Genomic DNA, 26,512 nt, shown 5'->3' with positions numbered 1-26,512 from the left:
TAACCAGCAGAGAGTTGATTATGAAGTATTGTCTACCAACTATTCAATCGCGCATACCTTTGGGACTAATTCAATATATTTCTAAGTGTATTTTCTAGCAATTTATGGGAATTTTTCCCGATTTTTTGAAAATCGTTTGGAGGAACCTCACTCAAAATTTATTAACAAGTTAAAAGTATATTTCGGAATCACTCCATCAGATGGAATTAGTGTGCTTGCTATGGTACAAATTTCAATACCAAAATTATGCTCTAATGCGAAAGCTAAAAGATTTAGAGCGATTTTGTCTTTTACAAAAATGTTCGGAATATAGCGGTCTACATTATGAAAATCATATTAGTTAGATACTCACCCACCCAGTGGCGTTAGTGAAATCACAATTTTATATCTTTACAATTTGTTGAGAAAAAATATTGGTGTTTTCGAGAAAAATGTTCCAGAGTTCCTCTTTGTAGTCTCGTTTGGAGGGATCCCTACAATTTTTCCAGCCATCAGAAGCGTTATAAATTTATCGGTTTGCACTTTTTAATTCGCCTAAATGTCTCTTAGGCCGTTCGCGTAGCCGATTCTGTTACAATCTCGAGCTGATTATGCTGACTTGTTGAAAAAACTGAATTTAGACATTCACTCTCGTTATATTCAATATTCATTTCTGAAAATTCAATCAGCATTATCTGATTACGGGTTTAAATGAATCGTCTATTTATTCATTGTTCCCAATTATTTTTAAACTACCTTCTTAGTTCTTAAGTGATAGGCTCAGTTATAGGAGCTATCATAATAAATTGTAATTCGTTGACATGAAGTTGAGATGAAGAGATTTGTTGCCTGATGATGAGCGAGACTATGATATTCGATATTCATCCTCATATCCAATATCTTACTAGCGCCTTCTAGAAAACAGTTTTCATTTTGTAAATACTACACCAACTTGAACTTGAGTTGAAAAACTGATTGATAACATCACTCTCGTAAACAATTCTAATTTTCAGTTACAGAAGACCACCTTGTAGATACAAAACGAACTGTTTAGTCAATCATTTAATAGGTATTTAAACCGTAAAAAAAACTTCTCGAAGAAACCATCTGAAAGAGTCAACATAAATTTTCAACTTTGAATTTGCTGTTTGACAAACTTTGAAATCCCGCATGCTTTAAAATACTATAATTTGTGAGTTACTTGAAGCTCAATTCGTTTTGCCTGCACAGAAAGAAATAATGAAATTTACACGAGATGTAAATCAATAGTAACATGGAATAAACATGGGTTGAATCGAAATTTTGGTTGAAAACCTTCATCGATGCAAAACTACATTGAATTGCATTGAATTTTCAATGAATATAACTGTATCTTCCAATTAACGCTTATTTTGCGATTAAATTGTATTGAAACGTACAGAATTGTGAAGTAATTTTATGTTTAATTACCTGCTCCAAATATGTGCATGAAAATAAATGTAAATTCACAAAATATTTTTATCTGTGTGTGTTAAGCGAATGATTTATATCATGCATTTTTCATAGCGCCCCTGCCGTAGCAGTTTTCAACTAATTGTCTATTAAACTACACTAAATTGTTGCTCCAAGTATCTACAAAAAATTGCCTAAGATTGTGTGGTTCTATTTGTCGACCGAAGCGAGATAACCGTTCACAGCCCCAATCAGTAGAAATCCCATATGCTCTGGGTCCCGTTTATCGCGGTTATCCGGCAACAACGAATACCGGCAAAACCGAATCCGCGTTGTACAAGACCCCACTGTATTGCTAAAATCCGTCCACTTTTAACGGAGATAGCGAAATTTTTGTGTAAGGAACTTTTCCTCCTTACCACAGTGCACAGTAGTCCCAATCATACCAAAACGCTTTTTTTATTCGTTCTTCAGAGATTTAATGTTAGAAGAAGTTTTGGTCAGAATTGTACCCTTCTTTCGGTATATTCAATGTATTGGTGTCGAGATATGGAGCATAATCCTAAAATGAAGAGATACGTGGACAAATTTTAACACCCTTTATATGTATATATATATATATATATATACATATATATATATATATATATATATATATATATATATATATATATATATATATATATATATATATATATATATATATATATATATATATATATATATATATATATATATATATATATATATATATATATATATATATCAGAAAAATATTTTCTCTATCAATTATTTTCTTTTTAGTATTACCTTCATCAAAAATTCAAAAATGGAATATATTCAGATAATTAAAAATACAACATTATTTATTAAAATCGATATTGTCCCCTTCAAAGTACTCCTCATCGACTGCAACACACAACATTCTTTATATTCAGTTTTCGGTATGACCATCAGAGCCATCTGCGATATTTACACAATCTCATCCCGGGTGCTGAAGCGCGTTCCACGGAGCGGTTTTCTGAGTCGGCCGAATAGAAGAAAGTCGCAGGGAGCCACATCAGGTCGATGCGGTGGTTGCTGAATGGAATCCGTTTCTAGCCAAATGCCCACAAATCTTTTTTAGCGAAATTCTTCACGCAAACGTCTCATTACGCCCAAATAATACTCCTTTATGCGTAACTTGAACAAATGTCCAGGTATCAAACTGAAAATTCGATAGAATATCAATGACAGATGTGGCAACCTAAAACAATCAAATCGGGTGACTGAGAGCGTCACACGGTGGTGATTCCTGGAACTTTTTGATCAAGATAGTTTGCTCTGCTTTTTAGCTTTTTTGATTTCAGTATAACCAGGGTCTTTTGTCACTTCTCTCTAAGGGGCACGCTAGTACACAACTTTTTGTACCGCCTCCTCTTTGTTTTAAGGAGCAAATATTGAAGTCGTATGTGTTTTCATTGTTCATAAACATATTTTTGTAAAAAATAATAGCTGAACTTTTATTTAGTTTTTTTTAGAAACCCATTTCATTTAAAAACCTTTGTTTACAATATACGTAATAAATTTTGAGCAGCTTCCAAATTTTAATCCAATTTTGCTCTTTTCGTGATTATAAACTTCACTGTCCATGGCAGAATAATGATTCTCAATTAATCGTAAATCTACATACTTCATAGGGGATCATGATTCATGTTTAGTGGATGCCCACTCTTGAAATCCAATTGCGATGAACTGTTTTTAGTAAAAGATAAGCACTTTGTGAAGTTCAAACAGTCAAACTTAAAAAAGAAACGAAATTTTCAAATCTGAATCTAAAAACACATTTAAAAAAAATGTATTTTCATATATATATATATATATATATATATATATATATATATATATATATATATATATATATATATATATATATATATATATATATATATATATATATATATATATTTTTTTATATATATATATATATATATATATATATATATATATATATATATATTTTTATATATATATATATATATATATATATATATATATATATATATATATATATATATATATATATATATATATATATATATATATATATATAAAACCGCCAACACAGTTTTATAGCTAATTATATAATCAAAATTGTTGATCCATGTAAAATGGAAAAACAAAAACCGTGTAAAAAAATCGTATTATTATCATTTAGGGGTTTGCCAAAAATTTTGACTCATCAGTGCAGAGCAGTTCAAATTGAACTGCTTAGTTCTAAACTCGGCGTCTTTGACTCATCAGTGCGTATTATTATTCCAAAAACCGATTTTTTCGAATCATACATTTTTGCAGTTTAAATTCATTTCACTGCTAGGTGGATTCGATACCTCTTTTATATGAATATTTATTCCAGTACCGATTGCCAAATCAGTTTTGGTGGTCATCCTTCATAAACAGTCAGTAAATAAGTAATCGTAAAAATTTTCGAGTTATCATCAGAAGCGAACGTAAATAAAGAGAAACTGCCATTTCCTTTTGTAACCTTATGAAATGTTAATGTCAAAAAGTGAAACCTTACTGACTTTAATCTACTACGCGACATTACACATGCTAGAATGTGTCAAAAGTATATGCTGCAAAATATTAAAACCTTCACCTCCGTTATAAATTGATTCGTAACTGTATTGCTTGAAAGTTAATTTCAGTCATAACATTAAAACTGACGCTGTTCGAAAATGTTTTGAAAATAATATTCCAACTTTGCTTAGTCCATTCTGCCTTTTTAATCTATTCCCAGGAGCGCGTTTAAGGTTCACGGCTTTTTATTCGATAAATAAACAGAATAGCCCAGTGTTGTTGATGTAAAGCGTTGCTTTCCATATACATAAATAACTCTCATCGCTTTAACTAACAGCCGTTTATCAAAAACTAGAATTTCATTCTTTTGAAAAACACACACACGCAGTTTAACGATGGAAGCGCTTGGTTACACTGAAAAGTTAACACAACCATGCGCTTAATCCGAGTAATCAATGTCCATTTGTTTGATTATATAACTGCTGAAACTTCTAGCAATCTAATCGGCTAGTTTTGCCTCATTTTAGACGACGAAGATTCCCTACACCACCTACCCCGACAGCACGTTCAGCAGCAGCACCAACAGCAGCACCACGACTTCCGGAGCCGGGTCCGAAGTTGCTTCACATCAGCAACTGCTGACTAATGTCACAAGTAATGCTGGATCCGATTCGCCTACGTCGACCCGGAGCTCGACAACGTCGACCTCCTAGCAGCGACTGATCTCGGCGGCCTGCTCCGCTTCGTCGACCGGATCCTCATCCCCGATACCGAGTAGCCTGATGTCGAACAAAAATAACTACTTTATTGCATCCTTCTCCCCGGTGAAGGATGTTTATAAATCGGTTTCGACTAGCTCAAACTACTCTTCCTCGTCGTCCCTAGTGTCAACGGCAAGCTCTGCTAGACCACAGTCTCAGCAGTCACAGTCACAACAATCACATACACTACAACAACAACAGCAGCTAAGACAACAACAACAGCAACAACAGCAGGTTTCAGCAGATGACAACACGGGAGTACCAGTTCAACGATCAGCATCATTCAATGCAACTTGTACAGTTCCGCTTAGTGTTAGTAAAACTACGCACGTTAAAAACTCCGCATCCTTCAGTAGTTGTTCACTTCTGACGAAGGTTGCTAAAAAATCAGGAATCACTGGGTCGCTTACTGCCACTTCTCTGCTGAAATTTTCCTCGTCAAATTCCACTAGTAGCTTACAACAGCTAAGACAACAGCAACAGGCAAGTGGAATTACAATATCCAGTAATATAACGGAAGCCTTGGCCATGGCTGGTCAGAACCCCAACCCTAGCCTATCAGCGTCCTCCTCTGGCCAGTTAAGAGCATCACCATCGGCTTCTTCGTCGACATCACTTGCGTCGTCGACAAACTCAATGGCAACATCGGCGGCAGCTACGGCAACTTCCTCACCAGGCACCTCCGTTTCCAATAGTGCTGCTCTTGCTACACTTTCTTTGTCTCAGTTCACCAAGAACAATATGGCTGATTATTATGTTTAGTGTTAAATAACCCTGTAGTGATCAAGTTGTAGGAACAGATATACCGAATCGTTTTAGATATATCACGTGTTACGAATGATTTATGTTGTTTTCCTTTCTAAAATGCTTACTGTCTATTGCTAAGGACGAAACAGGGAAGGCAATGACAAAACCTTCCTTTCCAATCTATTTTGTATTGTTAAAACGAAAATCCTGAGCTAAGTAAATCACGTAACTATGTACCATTGAGAGAAAAAATCTACCGACTACCATTGGGAACAATAATCCCCACTAAAAACGACCAGATATTTATACTAACTAATTTTTGGATTAATATAAAACAAAACTATTATATTGTGTACCTATTGGGAGAGCTAGAAAATGAATAATGTTAAAAAAACGAAGAATTCATATCTTATAGTACCGGTAATAACACTCATTCCCAGTTTCCCAGACAAATCTTTATAATCTTATTAAAACAATATGTATAGGATCGGCGGAACTCGCATAACTAATTGGAAAAAGAACTTATTTAGGCTAGTAATAGATAGTGCCACATCAAAAGGTTTGACAACGCGATCTCCTGTTAATCAGTTTGCATTGTCAAACATGGAAATGTTTTCGAGAATTAAACTATGATCAACGTTCACCATTTTTATTGAATGTAAACTCTCACCAGAGTATTTTTAATTACGCCGTGAAATGGACAGGGGAACAATTGCGTTGATTTTGGAGTATCAAAACGTAGCCAATAGCTACGAACACAGAACACAGAATGACTAGCGACAAAGTATTAAATATGTAGAAATAATCCAGAACCAGACCTATGAAGTGAATCGATAAATATTTGATGCCAAAGACAATAAAGCATACACAGTAAGTAAGAGTTACAGTTTTTCGTCATGTAGAAGTTAGATGTTACATGAGGTGCAAAGTTACTGAACTTCACAGCCAATCAGCCAATCTACTTCCTCTAATCTCGACTCTGATGCAACTCCTTTTTCCTCACTCTCTACTAAGGCTGAATATTGTCATCAAGTTGCATTACTCTGGCCGCAACTGCTTCACAAAAACAAAAAAAGTCGATTTATTCTGTTTCCTTTTCTGTTTAAACTACAGACAGACAGTCCTGCTGATTGTTGTTAACTTATATTGATATTTGAATTAATCGTAAATGCGTTATTAACTAAACGGATATAGTTGTTAACCACTGGAATAAACGGAATGTTAGCGAGTAGAATTTAAACAAAAAATTAACGTTTGAAAAATCGTTTCCATTTTTGCAAGTACACTAATTGACAAGCAGAGCGCAACACTGAAATTTGGGATACCTTACAACCAAAATATATTATCTTACAATAAACGATATTTTTGAAGATCGTTGAAGGCAACATATACTAGAAATAATATTTGATAACTTTACGCCATGATCACAGAATTGAGGCGAAAATTATTACCAACATTATACACAAGCGATTCGAATAACCGAAATGTACCGATCATAATTAAAAAATAATAAATGAAAGCGTTTTTGCGAAAGGTGATTATCAATATTAAGAACAAGAACATAATTACAGGACACAAAGTAGTAAAACTAAATTGTAATTGAATTATTGAAAAACTTTATCAATAAAACGAAACTAATGAAAGACGAAGAACATCTTCAGATGCGGTGACACCCCGGAAATATTTTCAAATCCCCACCGTGTTTTTTTCTTGTTTTTCCTGCAGTCTATCAATAAGCCCCGGATGCAACGTTTTTAGAAGGCGGTAAATCAATCCTTGGATTTTTGTTTGCTTTTTGCTCATCAAATCGATCCTTCCAGAGATGGAGTTTAGGAAACTTTTATTTTTTTGCTAACTACACCAACGATGGATGCCGAAAATCAAGTTTTGTCCGGGCTCAAATTTTCCTTGATACGTCCCTGCTTGGGTGACTACTATTTCGTTGAATAAGTAAGATTCAAATATCGAATAGTCGGTTAGTTTACACTTGCGATCTTGTTCGATAAAATGGCTCAGTGTTTTTTCAAGGGAATCGAAGACTTTTTGTTTTATGAATTGATCTTTGAATTCTCACTTTTCCATGGATATGATCGCAATTTCTTATCCTTCAAGGCAAACCATTCGACGAGACATTTTTCGACATTCCAAAAATTTGGAAAGTGATTGTCGTATCGATGAAAAGAAGCGATAAATGAGCTAACCGAGGTCTGAAGAGCCTTCCGAGTTCGATAATATTCCCCAATATGCACACTACTAAAAAATCAAATAAATTTTTATCTCATTAAATGCATATAAAAGGAGCGTCGCAGTTCAAGTATGCGTTTCTTCAAGATGACCAAACCGCTTCAATTTCACAATCAATTTATTCGAATTTTCCATTGAAATAAACAAATAATTTAGTTTTACATGTAAGTAGGTGTAACATTGTATCATTAACTAATAAATTACGGCGACGTTTTTTTTTCTAAGAGTATTTCTTAAATGGTATAAGACGGTGTGTTATCGTACTACAAGGTAACTTTGGCATGTCCTCGTGTCCATTTCGCACCTGTTTTTCGATCCACGCGCCATTTAATTTGGTAATTTGTTACCTGCACCGAACCTTATTAGCCGGCTCATCAATTACTAATAACTTGTAGTACACCACATCACTCCGGTCCCACCAAACACAAAAATTGCGTAAAAGTTCGAAGACGAGGAATTGCAGGTGATATTGAATGAAGATACAACCATATTCAACACATTTGAACTTGATCATTGATCCTTTTTCATCTTCCAAACAAACCCAAATGTGTTGCAAATAGGCATCTCTGCGAAAATTGGACGAAAAAAGTGGTTTGTCGGTTACGTCACTTTTAAAATAATGTCTTCGGAATCGGCAATGTTGGCCTTGACCCTCCGAAATTGATCAATAGCCTACTAACGGCCTTCAAACGAGCTCAAGATGATCGAAATCGGTTTGGTCAGTTCAGTTCAGTTCAGTTCGTGGGTTTCATTCGTTTTATTTGTTCTTCAAATTTGATCGATGACCTAATAGTAGCTCTGAAATGAGCCAAGATTGTCTAAAAGATAGAACCATTTCCGAAAAAGTTAAATGAGTTTATTAAAAAAAGAAGCGGTATTTCGACTACTTTTCTCATACCATTACATCTTAGGAATCGAAAAACACCGGCATTTGATTTTATATTTTGATCAATGACCTAATAGTGGATTAAAATGAGTTTAAAGCTGTTGAAATCGGTTCAGCTGCTCTTCGAGAAAAATTTGCGCATAGAAACAGCGTTGAAAGGTGCAGAAATATTTTAGTTTTTTGTTTGTTGAATCCATCTGACTACAGTCTTAATGAATTAAATTTAAAATTAAGCACAAAAAATAACAAATTAACTAATACATTGTTTTGAAATCTTTTCTTAACACTCCGAATACCAAGGGGATAAACAAAGTTGGAACGCAAACTTTGACTGACGATATCTCAGCTATTATTTGACCGATTTCAAAAGTTTCATCACCATTGGAAGATAAATTTATTTGCAATGAAACCTATTGAAGTACAATGAGTAAAAATATGATTGCCCAAAGTTGTTATAAAGAGTTCCAAATAAAGTCGTTGACTGGTCTGTCTCTGTCTATCTCTGTCGTTAATGGTCCAATTTTGAAAATATGTCAACCATTAGAAAGTTAAATCTGTCACAACATAACCAACGTGTTATGTTGGAAAACTTTTTATTAGTTATCTTTCGTAAATTCAATGCGATTACATATGTGTTTTGTACACAAATAGATTGAATATGAATTCAGCTACATACTTTAGAAGAAGCAGTTTCAAGTATACTGAAAAATCTCACAAAAATTGGTATTTGTACATTTTCAATATTGTAGTATTCGGCAGTTCGCGAGGAATGCTAAGCCAAAGACAGAGCATATATGTACATCAATCGATTGAATTTGACATCAGCTTTAATTTACAGAAATGAATAGTTTAAAATAGTAAACTTTACTTAAAAAGATACAATTTCCGATATTTTCACAGTATTTTTCAAGTATTGTTATTGCTCGACACTTAACATGGAATTCGAAGCTATCATCTAGATGTTATGGTTCACCAGTCGATAGAATTCAGCTGCTTCAGCTGAATGAAAAATTTTTAATTTCATTCTATTTCAGGTTGTCACACAAATTAACTCCGGCTGTGTTGGATCCCGGTTGCCGATGTCGGAGGTACCGGAAATAATGGTCGAAAAGTCCTAAGATGGTGTCATTATTTCACTAGGTTCATAAAACAGGTTTTTTCATCTTCATTTTAAACTATGGACTATGGTACACATTTTTAATAATCATCACCCTGTAATTTTCGAACAGAAAGTCAGATCCGGATAAATTTTAATTGCAGCTTTTAGGACCTTAAGACCTTTCATTTGATTCTAACCTTATGAAAATCGGTTCAATTGTCTCTGAGAAATTATTTCCATTTGGTAGTTTTTGATCAATATTTCCGGATATCTAGCACACAACTACATCTGGCCAATTTGGTTTGGATAGTTTTCAATCTTACATGAGTGTAATCCTGCTCTTGTAACATCACTAATTGTAATGTTGGGATTGAGAAAAAACTATTCCTTTATTTTCTTACATGCTACTAATGATTATCTTTTTCCGCCGTGTTTGTGATCTAACGCCAATCGGTTTTGAACCTCGTTAGTGTCCTAGAGACATTTGAATTACAGATTTGGAGTACTTTTTTCTTCAAAGCACGATGTAACAGCTCTGACATACATATTTCGATATAATAATCACAAATTCTAAAATACTAAACTTGAAAAGAAAATATAATATTTTTTTAGTTTTGTTAGTGTAGATAGAATTATTGATTGAAAAACATTTTCGATGGTATCAAAATCAATCGACCAAAACTCTTAGATATTTGATATGCATTCCTCGCATAGTACCGAACAACCTAAGACACCAAATTTTGAAACATCGTTTTGTTGATGTTTTCGAAAATATGTAACTATTTTATAATACAAATTTTTACTAATGCCAAAACCAAATCGATTAGTGATGTGATGTGATGTGAAGTGAAGCCACCATCGGTTCAAGGACGTGCCAGTGGATGCGGGTAGACTTACAGTAGCTCCGATATGACTCATCCATTCACCTTCTTACTATAGCTGTTACCGAAAAGCGAACAAAAAGGGTTAGGCAGATATGTAAGTAGAGTCACTTACTCGTATTCCGCGGGAATAAAAGATGCTCTTCCAACCATAATATCCAGTGCATGGATGAAGCATATCGCTATACATGCTTGAACCCGCCTGATGGTTTGTTTGAGAAGGGCGCGTCAGACTCATTTCAAACCTTCAGAAGGACACAAGTTTCCTTCAAGTGACTTGGGCTGGCTATCCACAATCCCTCGTCCAGTCATCAATTCGTCCAATGCCCTGATGCTCCCTCTCCTTTACGCCCCGTGCAAAATGTTTTATATTGATAAATACAATGAAACATAGTGTAATGAAATTAATATAACATAAAATGATATAATAGATTACAAAATAATATAATATAACATAATATAATATAATATATTTTAATTTAATATAATATAATACAATGTTATATAATATAATATATTATAAAACAATATATAAAATAACAATTAATGTAGAGTGTCAGTAATGCTCTTCTATCTTCGCAATACTGCAGGAAGTAGAATATTTCTGTTCTAATAACAATAAGATCCACATATATAAAAATAATATATGTTATTATTATTGCTGACAAATTAATAATAATAACAATAAATATTATAATGAAAATAATAATAAAAAACAATATAAAATAGTACAATGAAATATATAATAAATAATAGAATGAATAAAATGATACGTTGCAATATGCTATGATATTATATTACTTGAATTTATATGTCATTTCTCATCCTCTCATTCTGCCATCAACGCATTCCCTCGACCATTTGTCACCACAGACACAGTGAGGATCAAGCTCACCTTGTGACGACCTTGATAGTTATTTAAAAGATTACTTTAAAAATGATAACTTATAAGGAAAACAAATTTATATTTTGCGCAGAGGTACGTAGTACTACTCATAATAAACCTTATAATATAATATAATAAAACATAATGCAATACAATATAACATAATATAATAGAATACAATATAATATAATATAATATAATATAATATAATATAACAAAATATCGTATAATATAATACAATATAATATGATATAATGCAATGCAGTATAATACCATACAACATAGTATGTCATAACATAAAATAGTGTAAGACGAAAATATATGAAACAATATGCTATGATACAATATAACAGTTAATGTCGCAGTGTAAGTTATGCTCTTCTAATAATAATAATAATAATAGATGATGTAATAAACAACAGAATTATATGTTGTAATATACTATGATAAACATTGCACTTTAGGATGGGCTTCAACCTACAAGCCATTTCGCACCCTCTCATTCTGCTACTAACGCAGAAGGCGATAGCACCCAGTCGACGCCGTTCTATTGACCAAATGTCATCATAGACGCTCGGGGAGGCATGAGATAGGGACTTGTGAGGACTTAGTTATCTCACCATTTGACGACCGCCAAAACCAAATCGATTAGTTTACAAAAAATGCATAGATGTTCACTGTAATTTCATTTCAATTTAAGTTTGTGAAAATCAGTCTCTGAGAAAAGTGAGTGACATTTGCTCAGTTCTTGGAGCTGAACTGAATGGTAAATGACATTCGGGACTTCGGGTCTCGATTAAAAAGTCAATTTTCATAGTGATTGTATAGCCTTTCTATACGCGAAAGACAAAAAAACTCTTGAAATTGATATTTTAATTTAGGTACCCTATCATCGGAACCTTAAGTTGGATCTGAATAAAAATTGGGATGTTCTAATTCAAAAACTGCAAATCGGATCCGGATGAAATGAATATAATAGCATCCATATAATTTTAAATTTGTGAAAATTGGTTCAGTATTGTGTGAGAAAAGTTAGTGGTATTATTGTCATATTTTTTGGTGCATATTACCCTGTAATTCTAGAAGCGGAAATCGGATTCAGATGAAATTCTGAAACCTTATATGGTACTTTAGGATCTTCCATACAAATTTAAGTTTGTGAAAATTGGTCCAGCTATCTTAGCGAAGAAATGAGTGACTTTACTTTCACTTTTTGATGCATATCACCTTGTAATTTCGGAACCGACTCTCTGGTCCAAATGAAATTTGGAAACTTTGCATGGGGTAAGAAGACCATTCATTTGAATCTGAGTTTTTGGTTATTACCGAGAAAATCGAGTAACATTATTTTTATTTTTTGGTACTTGTCACCCTGTAATGCCGGAACCAGAAGTCGAATCCAAATGAAATTCAGAAACTTTGTATGAGACCATAAGACCTTTTATTCGAATCTAAGTATGTGAAAATCGGTTCGATCATCTCCGAGAAAATTAAGTGACAATATTTGGCACACACACATACAGTTGCTCAGTTCGTCGAGCTGAATTAAATGGTATATGGCGTTCGACATTGATTGCATAGCCATTCTATATGAGAAAAGTAGAAAGGATGTTCATTTTGAATGTAAAGAACTCAACTTCTAAGTTGAATTTACTCAAATTTTGGAAATATATTTTTCCCTATTTTGAAAACTACTCACTCATTTTTGAGTATTGTTCAATAAAGTTTGAGGTATTCTTTGGGATAGATTTGGAAATGAGAGAAACAAGTATTAGATGTACCCTTCATTGTGAATTTCAAAATAACAAGAAGAATAATATGGTGTAATGTAATGTAAACACGAAGCAGTATGTTCGGACATCTACGAACTTGATGAATATGTTGACCAGCCTTATTGAAATCGCTCCATTCTGCATTATAAAAACACTTTCTTGAAGCTGCAATATTTCATACTCATCACTTTGAAACTCTGGAGCCTAAGTTCGAACCTGGAAAAAAATCTTATTTTGTTTTAGGTCAATAAATTAAATTAAATTAAATGTAATTATCGCAAGCAAGTCGTTAGGACAAGCTAATACATATAGGAAAACTTTCGAACACTTCATTTTTCCCAAGACTCAAACCAGCATTAGTCTATTAGTAGCATTCTGCTACTACACACCATGAGCATAAGTTCATAGCAGCATGAGCTTGCTCACCAACTCAACTAAATCAACTACGTTTGTGAGTTCCGTAAGCCTACAACTCACACAACTCTCGCTAGAAGCTTTCAACATGCCGTACGTACATATCTTTCACATATACCAATCGGTAACGCAACCCACAACTCATCCATCCATTCAACTAACCGACTAACCAACCAATAGTACCTACACAAATCGTACCGAGTCATGTGTTTCGCAATTTCTCTTTTGATCTACATTCAGACTACTGAATACTCTCCGATACCTCGTTCTCTCATTCCTCGGAATCGTTGGAAATGCTCCCCGCTACTATACGATTTTCAAATAGAAGCTCATTAATCTGTCGTGGGGTGGTGGAGACGATGAACGATGAAGCGTCGCTGTGCCCGGCTGAGCCGCCACAAACCCCACAAGAAAACTTTCTCGATTGCAAATCTCTGTCTCTTCGTGGAGAAACCTCTCGGAGAATTCACATTTTTCTTGTTAGCCGAACTGAGTGCCAGACGAAACTGGACGGGGAAACGTAAGCTGGGTTCATTTTTATGTTTTGCTTCCATCTCACTCTAGCCGATGTGGTTGTCTGCTTGGCGCTGTTGCAACCTCTCGGAGTTTACATTATTGGGGCAGGCCCTCGTCGTCATCAACAGCTCTGCTCCCACCACCCACCAACCGCTTAGTGTGTGCTACCACAAGGCATTACGTCTTCTACGAACCGCCAACCACCGACTGGCTGAGAGTTTCTGGCACTGGGTTTGGGAGGTAATCGTTCGCCGCATGACGATGGTATGTTTCAGTTTAGTTTTTGTTTCGGTTCGCGCATCATGTGGAAAAACTCCCGCGATCCGCGCCCCAAAAAAAGTGTAATCCTTATACCCCCGTTTCAAGACGGTAGAGGTCTTGATTCGGCGAGTGCCTAGAACTCGATCTGTGTGTGTGGACGTCTTACTGCTAGGAAAGGGAAGTGCACCTGATGCGAGAACATTTGGAAAAATCAGGATCCGGCTGCAATCGGAATTTGACGCAGTGACGGTCGTTTTCATCAGGATTTGCTCCTCTGTTCAGTATAAACTGTGGTTATTCTCGGTGGAGTCGGTGGTCGATGAATAGAACGAGATCAGCTGCGTTGGCCAAAGGATGAATTGCTCCCAAATCTGGATATGTTAGAAAGAATGCCTTGAATCAGTAGTTCATCCTTTTGGTGCAGTGCTAGTGTTAAAACAGAATTTGATATTTTGGTTGTTCAACCAAAAGTTTGAGTTAGGGTTTCATATGATGGCCTATATTATTTCTGGGAGTTTAAAAATAACAAATTCATAGGAATTACACCGACAATGATGAAATACCTCAACCAAGAAAACAGAGAAATGCCCAAGGATTACAGTGATTGAAAACCAACAAATTAGAACCTGAAACTGTGATAAAGTGAAATAGACGGAAATTTATTAATCTGAAGCAGTGGAAACCCATTCCTAGAGAATTATTTTCACCTTGACATCATACATAGATCAAATCGGAAGAAACAAGTGGAAACCTCATAGTACAAAATCCAGATGAATTTATTTAACTAGGAAATAAAGCAAGATTAAAGTTTGGAATTTTTAATTCTCAATCAAGAAGAAGTGCCCCGAAAAAATCCTTGTTCGTGTTAGAAATAGTGGGAAACACGCATCAAATACTGAAGAGAAGTGGTATCTCCCCGAAAAAAAGCAAGTGAACGAGCGAGAAGGAGCGTTTCTCTGCACCGAATCAAAGTAACAAAAGCAAGAAGTAGTGACACAATTTTGATTAAAACTCACATTCAAGACAAACCATCCGATCCGGGGCCGGGGCGAGTTTCTAATTTCTCAATCAGTTAATGAAGTAAGATTTCGAAAAAACGAATGAAAAGGCAGTGAAGGAAAAACAACAACCCCGTCGTCCATAGAGCGAGCGGTGAAGAAAAATCCAGTGGATTGCTGCCCGCGCTGTGTTGGTGATTTCGAGACTGTGTTGAGTTCGGTAGGATTTGCAACACTCCAAGTTTTTCGTAATTTCTGACCTATTGAGGAACGAAGTGTGGCTTGGAGTGGAAAATTGCTACCGAACGTGCCAGCAGACCTCGTGTTGAAGAGACCCCCAGGAAAAGTGTGCTCCACGGCGCCCTCTCCACCTGTCCATCCACGTGGTGTTTCTGTTTCTTCGGTGAGTGCCGGACCACGATCTGGTATTGTGTGGCGCGGCAAAAAGGTGGAGTGAGACGGCAGCACATCCTTCATTTAGCAGTGGAAAAACTAGCAATTCAGAGGTGCGTTTTATTATTGGTTTAGGATTTGAGAAACTGCATATGCAGTTAGTGATTGATACAATTGGACCCGTTATTTGACCTGTTCAAGGTGACCTTAAGAATCTAGAAATTACCAAATTGATGACGTATATCATGGCAGGATATCGATTATAACTGTCAGGACCAGATATAGTCTATCTCTTTCTACAACGACTGACATTTTGGCATTGGTGTTCTAGGGTCATCCCGTTTTCCCACACATGGCCTAGAACGAAATGCCCTACAGACAGAGACGGGGGTGGTCTGTTTTGATTTCGAATCCTGGTTTCGAACCGGAATGGAACCTCATCCTTTTTGCTTCCACCCTACCGTCTTTGTGTAAAAAACAGAATGTAACACAAACGTCAGAGGATCTGTGCCTTGGTTTCCACGCCCGAATCGAGTTTTTGGTTGAATTTCGTCAAGGTCTAAATTAAATGTTAAATCCCGTTACGCTTTCCTTCAGGTCGAGTAGATGTCCACCATTGTTGTGCAATAGGTATAGGGCCACGCTAACCGGGCAACAAATCGGTCAACCGTGAGAACTCTTTGGCCATATTCAACCATTGTATGTGAAGTGAAAGTAATCCAAAGTGGTAGTGAGTAGTGTTGAAGACGGGCCAAGCATAGCAAAACTATGGTGTGAAAAAAGCGCCGAAGGGAGAAGCAAACGTCGACCCAGTTCCCCGTATGTCGACAGATCCGGTAATTGGTATGGAAGAGATTCAAGGGTAACCAACCGTTGGGAGGAACTAGGGGCGAGACTGCCGTGGCGGAAGGACCAAAAATCAATGAGCAGACCAAATTTGCTAGGGATTCTACCGCGAGACAGCACTGTGATGTAGAAACGAACGATTTGTTTTTTTTTTCACTTCTGGGGAACAAGGACAAGATTTTCTAAAAATAGTTTAGGGTTTGACGACGAAAAACGTGATCTATGCGTATTTTTTCTACCTTCGATTTGTTGAAGTGGTGTGCTTTTAATTACTTTTGAGGATTCGAACATTTAGAGGAGCATTTATAATTATCACGTCAGTGACTATTTGTTAATTCCTTCAATTTTTACTTGTGGTATTGTTTAATTTAAAAAAATCAAATTCAAATTATTTTCATCGTCTCCTACTCCATTTTTCGAGTTTTCGAAAGAACGATGGATTTCGAAGGTTGAACTCCATGGTACTTTTATTCTGACGTAAATCTAAGCAAAGATTCAATTTATTTAAATTAGGTTAGCCAAATGAGTTTGCCGTTTTTTGTTGTAGCTATCGTAATAGGTTGTATACAAGATCTAACATTGAGAAACTCAATATGATTACTAACCATTTGTGTGGAATATAAAAAAACATGAAAACATTGAGTATTTTTTAAATATGTAGTTATGCAAATTGATATTCAGAGATATTCGAAGATTGAAAAGCTAATGACGGCACCATCGATCCTCGCAAGGCTGCATCCGCCTTGGATTCATTCCTGTGAAACAAGGGACTTTGAAATATTCACTCGCTGACACTCACCTGTATATGATCAATCTTTCCCACTCAGGTCATCAGATCTGTTACTGGTCAATCAACTCCGTGATGAGAATTGAATAACATCTTTTTCGTCATAACGCTATACCTGCGACGGTCTTCCCAAAGGATTGCTATGAATTGAAGGGAATACCTTTTTATGACTGCATCGGCATTTGTGAGTTGAACTGTGAATTCACGGAAACGATGATTTTTGGTTTATAATGGTCAGCTTTGGCCATTTTTGAAGTACAGTGTTCTTGAATATAAAAACCTATTATAATCCACCTAGTGGTGTAATGATGCCTTTCTCATATTACTCATTACATCATAAATATAACCGTGAAATTCGCAAAAACAACTGTTTATTGAATAGAAATAGGAAAATTTGTTCGGACCTAATCTCACAACAACAAATTAAGGAATTCCGTATGAAACTGTAAGACTTTTCTTTTGAACCTATAAGTTTGTGAAAATCGATTTGGCCATCTCCAAAAAAAGTGAGTGAGATCCTTTTTGCAATTTTCAATCACTATTTCCAATTCTTCCGAAACCGGATTCAGATAAACGGATTATTATTATTATTATTATTATTATTATTATTATTATTATTATTATTATTATTATTATTATTATTATTATTATTATTATTATTATTATTATTATTATTATTATTATTATTATTATTATTATTATTATTATTATTATTATTATTATTATTATTATTGACATCACTACACAACGTGTACGAAATAGAACAAAGCACGCCTTGTTCGTTTTGTGTTTTCTTCTTCTTTCGGTGTTGTACATATTGTCACTCTATATGGCGATTTGAAAACTTTGACACTCATCGCCCTGTAACTGCGGAACAAGAAGTCGGATCCGGATGAAATTTCACAGTAGCTTTAAAGACAGTATGAACTTTAATTCAAATCAAGATTTGTGAAAATCGGTTCAAACATCGCAGAGAAATCGAAGTGAATTTAATTTTAGGAGTTTTTCTTCTCCACTTTCGGTGCTCTCGGAACAGGAAAAGAGGGGACCAGTTGTGCCGAATTAAGATTTCATGCTCACAAACTCACAAACTCTGCAAACTAGAAGAACTTATCAGACAGTTTTACGGGATTTGTACCTGTTTTTAACCATCATTCGTGGAAAAACTAATAAAATTGGTAATATTCCACTTATCACGCTTTAGTTCCAGAACCGGAAGTCGGAAGTCCGATAAAATGTTCTACAAATTTTTAGGATATTATAAGACCTTTCATTTGAATTACCATATAACTCCGGAACCGGAATTTAACTTCAAATGAAATTCAATAGCAAACTATGGGACCATAATACCTTTTATTTGAATCCTAGTTTGTGAAAATCGGTTCAGCCATCTCTGAAAAAAGTGAGTGCATATTTTTTCATTTTTTTGGTACATATCATCCTATATTTCCGGAACCGGAAGTCGGATCGGAATGAAATTCAATAGCAGGCTATGGGACTGTAAAACCTTTCAGTTGACTAAATTTCTGTTTGAGCTGTTAGTAGAATGTTCTCACTAATAGTACTGTTGTTGTACCGTTGAATTCCACTATGTTATATAACGTCATTACACTCTCACAATGTCACTATTTTCACAGTCACTATTTTTCCGAAAGTGTATCAAACGTTATAATACAGATCGGTTTATCCATCTCTGAGAAAAGTGAGTGCATATTTTTGTAACACACACACACACACACACACACACACACACACACACACACACACACACACACACACACACACACACACACACACACACACACACACACACACACACACACACACACACACACACACACACACACACACAGACATTTGCTCAGTTCGTCGAGTTGAGTCGAATGGTATATGACATGCGGCCCTTCGGGCCTCGATTGAAAAGTCGATTTTCACAGTGATTGCATAGCCTTTCTATATGAGAAAGGCAAAAAGATTGCTTCATCAAAAAAAATAATGGTGTTTACGAAATACATCAGAATTCAAAGTCGAGCATAACAATAAGTTAACTCCCTTGCAAACTATCACAGTTAGTAAAACGTTTCAGGAACCTATATGCCCTTCATTAAGTAACAGTCACAAATTTTTCAGGAAATCGATTCCCTCACCATCGTCAGTATTTGGTAATGTATCCATCGAATCCATTGACTGCATCAGTGCTCGACATGTGCTGACTATTCTTCAATTTTCCTCATGTTAGAATAAAACAAATTTCACAAACATGTACCACTCGATGCTTGGTATTTCATTGAAATGATATCATTTTCACTTTTCTTTAGATTATTCAAAAGACGTGAGCTTCTTCTCTAGGGCCGAGAGGTATTCCTTAATTAAATAATTCCCAAAGCGAAACTTCAGCCAATTCGTTTATTACGCTCTGTTTTGACTTGAAATAATGATAATTTTGTTTATAATCGTAGGGTCGGCTGTTTGGAGTTCTATTGTGATTATTTGTAAAACAGTACCTCTCGACGGTTGTATGTCTCAAAGTAAATAACAAAGTGAGTTTTCGTGTATATCAAATTTTAAAGGAATATCTAACAATGAATGATATTCTTTGTCGCATCGCTTGCTATCCTTCCAAATCACCAACTGCGCGGCATCTACGGAAAAGTCTAATGAGTTGTCGTCCTATCTATATAGTTTACATAGTTTAGTAAACTATATACATCAACATTTCCAGTCATTCCATGTTTTGCGTTTTCCTCTGAGAACGACGAAGGCGATCGGCAATGGAAATATTCATTCTGTATGGTTTCAATTCCTAATACAATTCCCTGAGCAACTCTTTTTAGTCAATCAACAGAAAACATGAAGATATTAGTGTGCAATCTGCTAAGACCATCGTAACAACGTAACTTCTGATGAAGTAAACCGACATGAAGAGACATTTAAATGCTGTTAATATTTGTCTTCGTTATCGGACTTCATTAGTTACTTCTCCTAAAACTACTGCATAAAACGAGCTTATATAAAACGAGACAATTTTGAAACTGCTAGCCGTTTGCGATTCCTACAAATAGTCACGAAAGGGCCAAGCTCCAGAGGTAACTAAGCTGAACCTGTTACTAACCTGTTCAACACACCATGCGAACCGGCCCTTTTTCGTTTTCACTTCACTCCCGGTGATGTACATACTGTGATGTGTAAATGTGCTGTAGAAAAAAAACACCAACTTACTGCTTCCCTCTGGGGGATCTTCTTCGCACGATCATGTGATCGCTGTCAGTCGGGTCCGCGAAACAAGGTGCTGTAAGAAGAAAGGGGAGACTTTCTTCCGTGACTATCCACGAGCCCATTACGCCAGCCTACTTGGTAGTGGGATAGGAAATGGCAGGTAGAAAATGAGAAAGTTTCACTTCTTCGCGCGCGCTCCTCATTTGCGGATTGTTGTTGTGTTATCGTTGCACAGTAGAAGAGCCCGGGTTTTGTCTGGGACGACTGATGAGGAGGATGATGGGCTGGTCACTGCTGCGATATGTAGTATGCCTGGATCGAAAATGGGCTTTTGTTTCAATCCAAGCCAACTCCTGCAGTGGAGCGTGTTAGCCGCCTGGGAAGAGCGCCGCGCAGGGGAATTTGTAATGTTTATTTTATTTTCTCTTTGCACTATATGCAGCTTACGCCGCGCATCGCGCACGTGAGAGAGTGCGGCATGAAGATATGAATGTAAACTCATTTTTCTTCAGGTTTCGGGGAAAACGGACCAACCGTAGATGGGGCGTACAGGAAAAGTGGAGTTTGTTGCGCGAAACAATGTCAGCACAATAGGGGCACGAGCGAGTGGAGTTTCTATTTTTTTTTTACTTTTTTCGCGATTCATTGCCATTCGTTTGAAGCATGATCCGAGGTAGTCTAGTAGAAGACAAGATCTGGGAATAAAGTTGATGTTTATTTAATATCGTTTTAGACCAAATTATTGCTTCCTGATAAGTGGATTGCAATGGATTTCAGATGTATCCACTGAAGCTTATACGCAAGTGGATGTGATTGTGAAATACATGATTTTTCATAGCTGCGGTGTTTGTGATTGACCATCTGTTTGGAATAGGTTTAGTCTAAACTAAACGAGCTCAGTTCATGGCTTTCATTCCTGCGAAATTTGATTACAATTTTTAGGTCGTGGAAACCAGTCGTTTTAGATCATCAAACCCTTACCTTCACCCATCAAACTTGCTATTGTTCAGTAAAACGATCTCATTCTCTTTACCCAAAACCAAGCGATTCGAAGATCAAATCCACCTTGGCTTTTGTTAGGAAATCACGTAACCACAACCAAAAACGTGTGCCACGGTTGAAATCCTTCAATAGTGAGGCCGAGGATGCCCCCTACTCAGGTCCAAGGAATTTGGAAAACAAAATCAACCAGACCGTGGTAAATCCCAGCCGCACATGATTCGCACTTAATTTATGGCACATTAAATTTCGAAACATTGCCTTTTTGAAGAAACGTAGGACCAATGGTCTCACATTGCTTCTTTTGTGATTGTGTTTCCAAAATTAAGCATCTACAAGTCAACAAAGGAATAAAGGTTCGGATATCGTTTATAACGTAGCGTAATTTGGATCACCAATTTTCCTTATTTTTCCCTGGTTTTGATTACGCCGTACCTTCAGGGTGACGATTTTCGTTTCATTTACGCACCGAACCGCACTAATTTCGATTTCGAAAGCAGCTTGCTGTGCCGTCAGTTCGTCCGGGGCCATCCACCTCACTACCTGTGGACGTGGTTGGCCCAATTCAGATGCACTCATTAATTATTTATTTGTTTTATTTGAACTTTTTTTTTCTGTTGGCTGTTGCTGGTTTTTTGGTGCTGCTGGAAGCAGATTCTCTTCCGTGGCACAACGATTTGTGACAGCGTGTTATATATTAAAATGCTGTGTTCGTGTGTGTTTCCACTTCGATAGGCTTGTTGGTTAACCGAGAAACTGACGCTCAGAGTGTTGCTGTGGTAAATGAAATCGCAACAGGAACCAGAAGTGTCAACAAACAAATTTTGGTCCGAAATATTATTTTTCGCTGGTCTAAAATGAACGACACGATGGACTCATCGCAGTCCAGTGTTACGAATAGAGTTGTTGAAATATAAAAGTACTGAATCATGAAGTGTACCGAAACATGTTTATCGCTAAATCATGACAAGGGGTTTAAATGTTGTTTATTCCATGGCTACTTGCTTAGCTTTGTGTTGTAATGAATGATCGATTCACTCGAACTTAAGTGACAATTTTGCATTCCATTTAATTGAAAAGGATATTGTTTTTATGATGATAAATGTGTCAAATGCCTTACAAAGCCATCATTAATGGAAGTGTTGATGTGTAAATTAAGTGAATCTATGATTTTCTTCATCTTGTGGAACAATAAATTAAAACTTTCTATCAGTGAAATAGTTTCACCTTATAAAAGAATTCGACAAAACTTACAACTCACCAATCACAGAATCATTCTATTCAAGTAAATTTACCGAGCATGCTGCTATCTTTGGTAATATTATGGTATGGTATTCAACGCCATGAGAACGATCGTAACGAGATGGTTAACAAGATCGTATTAAGCACACCGAAATACTAGTATCTGAGTCTGTTACTATCTCGTGACATTAGTGGCGGAATATTGAAAGTAATATACTGGAATGAAAAGGAATTTAATTTCTTTTCTAGTGATTTAATTCACAATTTTCAGCAATATGAGATAACCATAGATTACTAAATAAATTTTCGCGACGTTTTGCAATCACGACCATCATCCGGGAAAACTCATCACGTCTACTCACTTTACTTGCTCTCGGACGACGATTCTGATTTTGCCAGATACATTTCTGTCCAGCTATTCAACTGGACGATCTACTTTGTGCATCGCGTTATTGGTAATTTTTGTGTATCAGTATTCAGTGGCAGAATGTCTTGTTTTCAACAAATATATAAATCAACAACGTCGATGATTTCAAAAACAAAAATTCATCAATTTGATTCTTTTGAACCATAAATCGATCTGAATAAGATTGGTAGTTGCATTGTGTAAAGTGTTTTGTTGCGTGAAATGTTTCTCAAGAACATTTACAATCATTACATTTTAGAATCCGCATTAATCTAGAAAAAAAAGTGCCTAATCCACCTAGCAGTAAGATGATACTTTTTTTATCGATCCACATGATTTATGCATGAATAATAGTTATGCTTTCAAAAACTGTGACTATAAAAACTGGTAATCGATTACCAAATTATTAAAATGAGCAGGACAAAAGATTTATCAAAATAATCAAGACAACTTTAAACTATATGTACATATTCTGAATATATTTGAGCGTTTCGGAAATACCGTTTTTCGGTTGTTGTGGCTTAAGACAGTTACCGTCGTGCTAAGGTGCTCAAATTTTTAACAATTTTTAGTTTTCAAGGTCAGTTGTGACAGATATTGTCTAAAAATTGAAATGCAATTTTGAAATGAAAGTTTCTGTAACTCGGAAAGCAATCATCAGATCCAAAAACAAAAACAATAGCGTACATACTTCCAAAAAGACATTTTCATTTGCAACAAGTTTGATCAAAATTGGTCCATATCTAAGAAACACACCTCTTAGTTTTGCACACACATACAGACACACAGACATTTTCTCAGTTCGTTTTACAAAATTTCAAATAAAAAAATCTTCAGAAGACATTTAGGCTCCAAAATCAACCTGTGCACTGGACAAGGAGGAAAAGTTGCTAAAACAAAAATATCGATGTTTCCGTTGAAAAAGAACGGATTTCAACAATCTTTGGATTGTTGGATAGGTATTACCGTGTATAATGTAAATTTCAAAACATATTTTGTTTAAAAAGTCAATTGTGCTTTTGTTCATATAGAAGTTTGTTTAACTCATAAAGTAAGCATAAATCCTGAAAACAATAAAAATAGCGTAAATATTTTTTGGAAGACCTTTCATTTGTAACCAATTTGGTCAAAATCGGTCTAGACACATCTGAGAAATACGCCTTTCAATTTTTCACACACACATACATTTGCTACTGAATACTGAATAAAGTACGGCTTTACCAAGAAAATACGTGAAAATTAAATTCGGCTGAATTAACACGATGTGTGACGATGTACGCGATCTCCTTGTGCTTGGATGTCAATAAGTATGCAACGAACTACATATTGAGATTGATGACCGAACAAATCTACAATAGTCGAGTATCGAGCTTACATGGGCAATGTGTAGCATACATGAAGACATAGTATGTTATTGGATTTTATCCAAAACACCTTCCGGTGTCGAAGGAACGGGGTAAAATGTGCAAAAATGTTTCATTATTTTTACAGGGACTAATTTTCAATGCTTAAAAAGAAAGGCTCTACAGTCATATAACATGATTTTGTTTTTCTTTTCCTGAATCCCACTTCCGAAGTTGTAAAATAAAATGTACAACACATGGAAATTTTCATTTTCTCATATCTGAATAAACATAATTAGGTTAAACCTAGAATTAAAAAAATGATTACAAAATCTTTTCCAGACCCGACTTTCGGTTTCAAAACTACAGGTTAGTTGAAAGTTTCAATCCGTTATATGAGAAGAAGGTACGAAACCTGCAACACTGGTCTTAAAACTATTTCGATCAGGAAGATCGTGTTTATTGATGGTCAAACAAACTCGCTTACTTTTTACCCGGTTTCCGATTCCAGAAACATCAGAAAGAGTGGTCAACAGACACCAATATAATCATCACATCGATTTCGCCAGGATGACGAACAATTTTATCTTGAAGCGACAGCCGGTTCCGAATCTGAAAAGTCATCAGTGTGAGAAACTACAAACTATCATATGAGTGACGACGTAAAAGCAATGGCAAAAACTTCCAAGCTAGTCTCAACTGGTATTCGTTGATTACCAAACAAATGTAATTCTTTTCCTTCTAGAATCAAAGAACAGTTTTTGAAGAATTCCAGAGTAATAAATACGCTTATGAGAAACGCATCATAACTATAAAATAATCCGAAATAATGTGTAATTTGAAGCTAAAGTTTGTATATGTCATACGGTGAGATAATTTCGTTTGGAGAAGATTCCTAACAGTGGTTTGGCGTTTCCCACAATCTTTTACACATATTATGATTAAACTGATTATAGCAGTTCACCTGATTCAAATTTTATAGCCCCCGGGTTATAATGGATTAAATGCGTATTTTTGTCACACCCACGCTTTTAGCGATCCAACTATCTGAGTCGAATGCTATATATATGCAATAGTTCTTGTTCAGATTCATTTGTTTTGGTTTCAGAGTAATTATGTACTTCTAATTAGGCTTACATGCTTTGCAAAAAGCCTTAAAAACGTATGAGTCTTTTTTATCACGGAAGAGAAAGTGAGAAAAAAGACTCATACGACTAAATAACACTTAAAAAGGGATCTAGAGATATTCAACAACTACAACGCACATCTCACTTCGACGTGAGCAATTGACACTCATCCCAACTACGACCATCAACTCTCCACATTTCACGCATCGTTTTCCCCAAAGAGACTGGGTCGCACTGGAATGGAAAGCGAAAAATTAGAGCAAAAAGTGACCGATTTTTCTCGTCTTCGTTCACCTTACCGACCGCCTTCTGCATTTTCACTCTCTACCCTGCCCCGTGCGCTTTCGAACCCTAAGAGAGTGGGTCCCAGGCTCTTCTTCAATTCCGCACCATCAACAATGGTCTGGTTATGGGGAGAAAGGGTGCCACCGAAGGGAGATCCCAAAAGGAAAAGTAGAAGTAAAATACAAAAAATAAACATCGCGCTCCGGTGGATTTCCCTCCGGCGACGAATCCAATGCTTAAAGCATCACTATAATGTTGATACCTACATGTGCCACCCAACCAACGATGACTACGGGCGTCGAGCGAGCTTATAAACGTCCAAGGCAACAGCGGCATGGAGCAGATGGTTCGATGAAGGCGAGCGTGCGGACAGAGATAGAGAGAGCGAAAAAAAATTTTATATTACTGACCTATATATTCCTACAGGTGAGAGC

The 26,512-nt window shown here is 35.9% G+C and overlaps 2 protein-coding genes across 15 annotated transcripts in view; both read left to right on the top strand.

Moving 5' to 3' along the window:
* Positions 1 to 6,357, top strand: part of LOC131436503 (liprin-beta-2) — a 74,252-nt gene extending 67,895 nt beyond the window's left edge. For all 10 annotated transcript variants that reach the window (XM_058605237.1, XM_058605239.1, XM_058605238.1 and 7 more), the window contains one exon: positions 4,497 to 6,357. In XM_058605237.1, coding sequence (XP_058461220.1) covers positions 4,497 to 4,682 — 186 coding nt within the window. In that variant the 3' untranslated portion in view covers positions 4,683 to 6,357. The remainder of the gene's footprint in view (positions 1 to 4,496) is intronic.
* Positions 6,358 to 14,225: 7,868 nt separating this feature from the next.
* Positions 14,226 to 26,512, top strand: part of LOC131435202 (myosin-G heavy chain) — a 96,228-nt gene continuing 83,941 nt past the window's right edge. For 2 of the 5 annotated variants that reach the window (XM_058602844.1, XM_058602845.1), the window contains exon 1: positions 14,226 to 15,940. The gene's annotated coding sequence lies outside the window, so the exon portion shown is untranslated. Of the gene's footprint in view, positions 15,941 to 16,321; positions 16,671 to 26,512 lie in introns of those variants that run through there. The other 3 variants (XM_058602847.1, XM_058602848.1, XM_058602849.1) reach the window with 3 other exon arrangements.

The sequence above is a fragment of the Malaya genurostris genome, chromosome 3 (assembly GCF_030247185.1).
Source record: "Malaya genurostris strain Urasoe2022 chromosome 3, Malgen_1.1, whole genome shotgun sequence".
In the NCBI taxonomy this organism is placed as follows: domain Eukaryota; kingdom Metazoa; phylum Arthropoda; class Insecta; order Diptera; family Culicidae; genus Malaya; species Malaya genurostris.
This window is presented reverse-complemented; position numbering and strand designations above follow the sequence as displayed.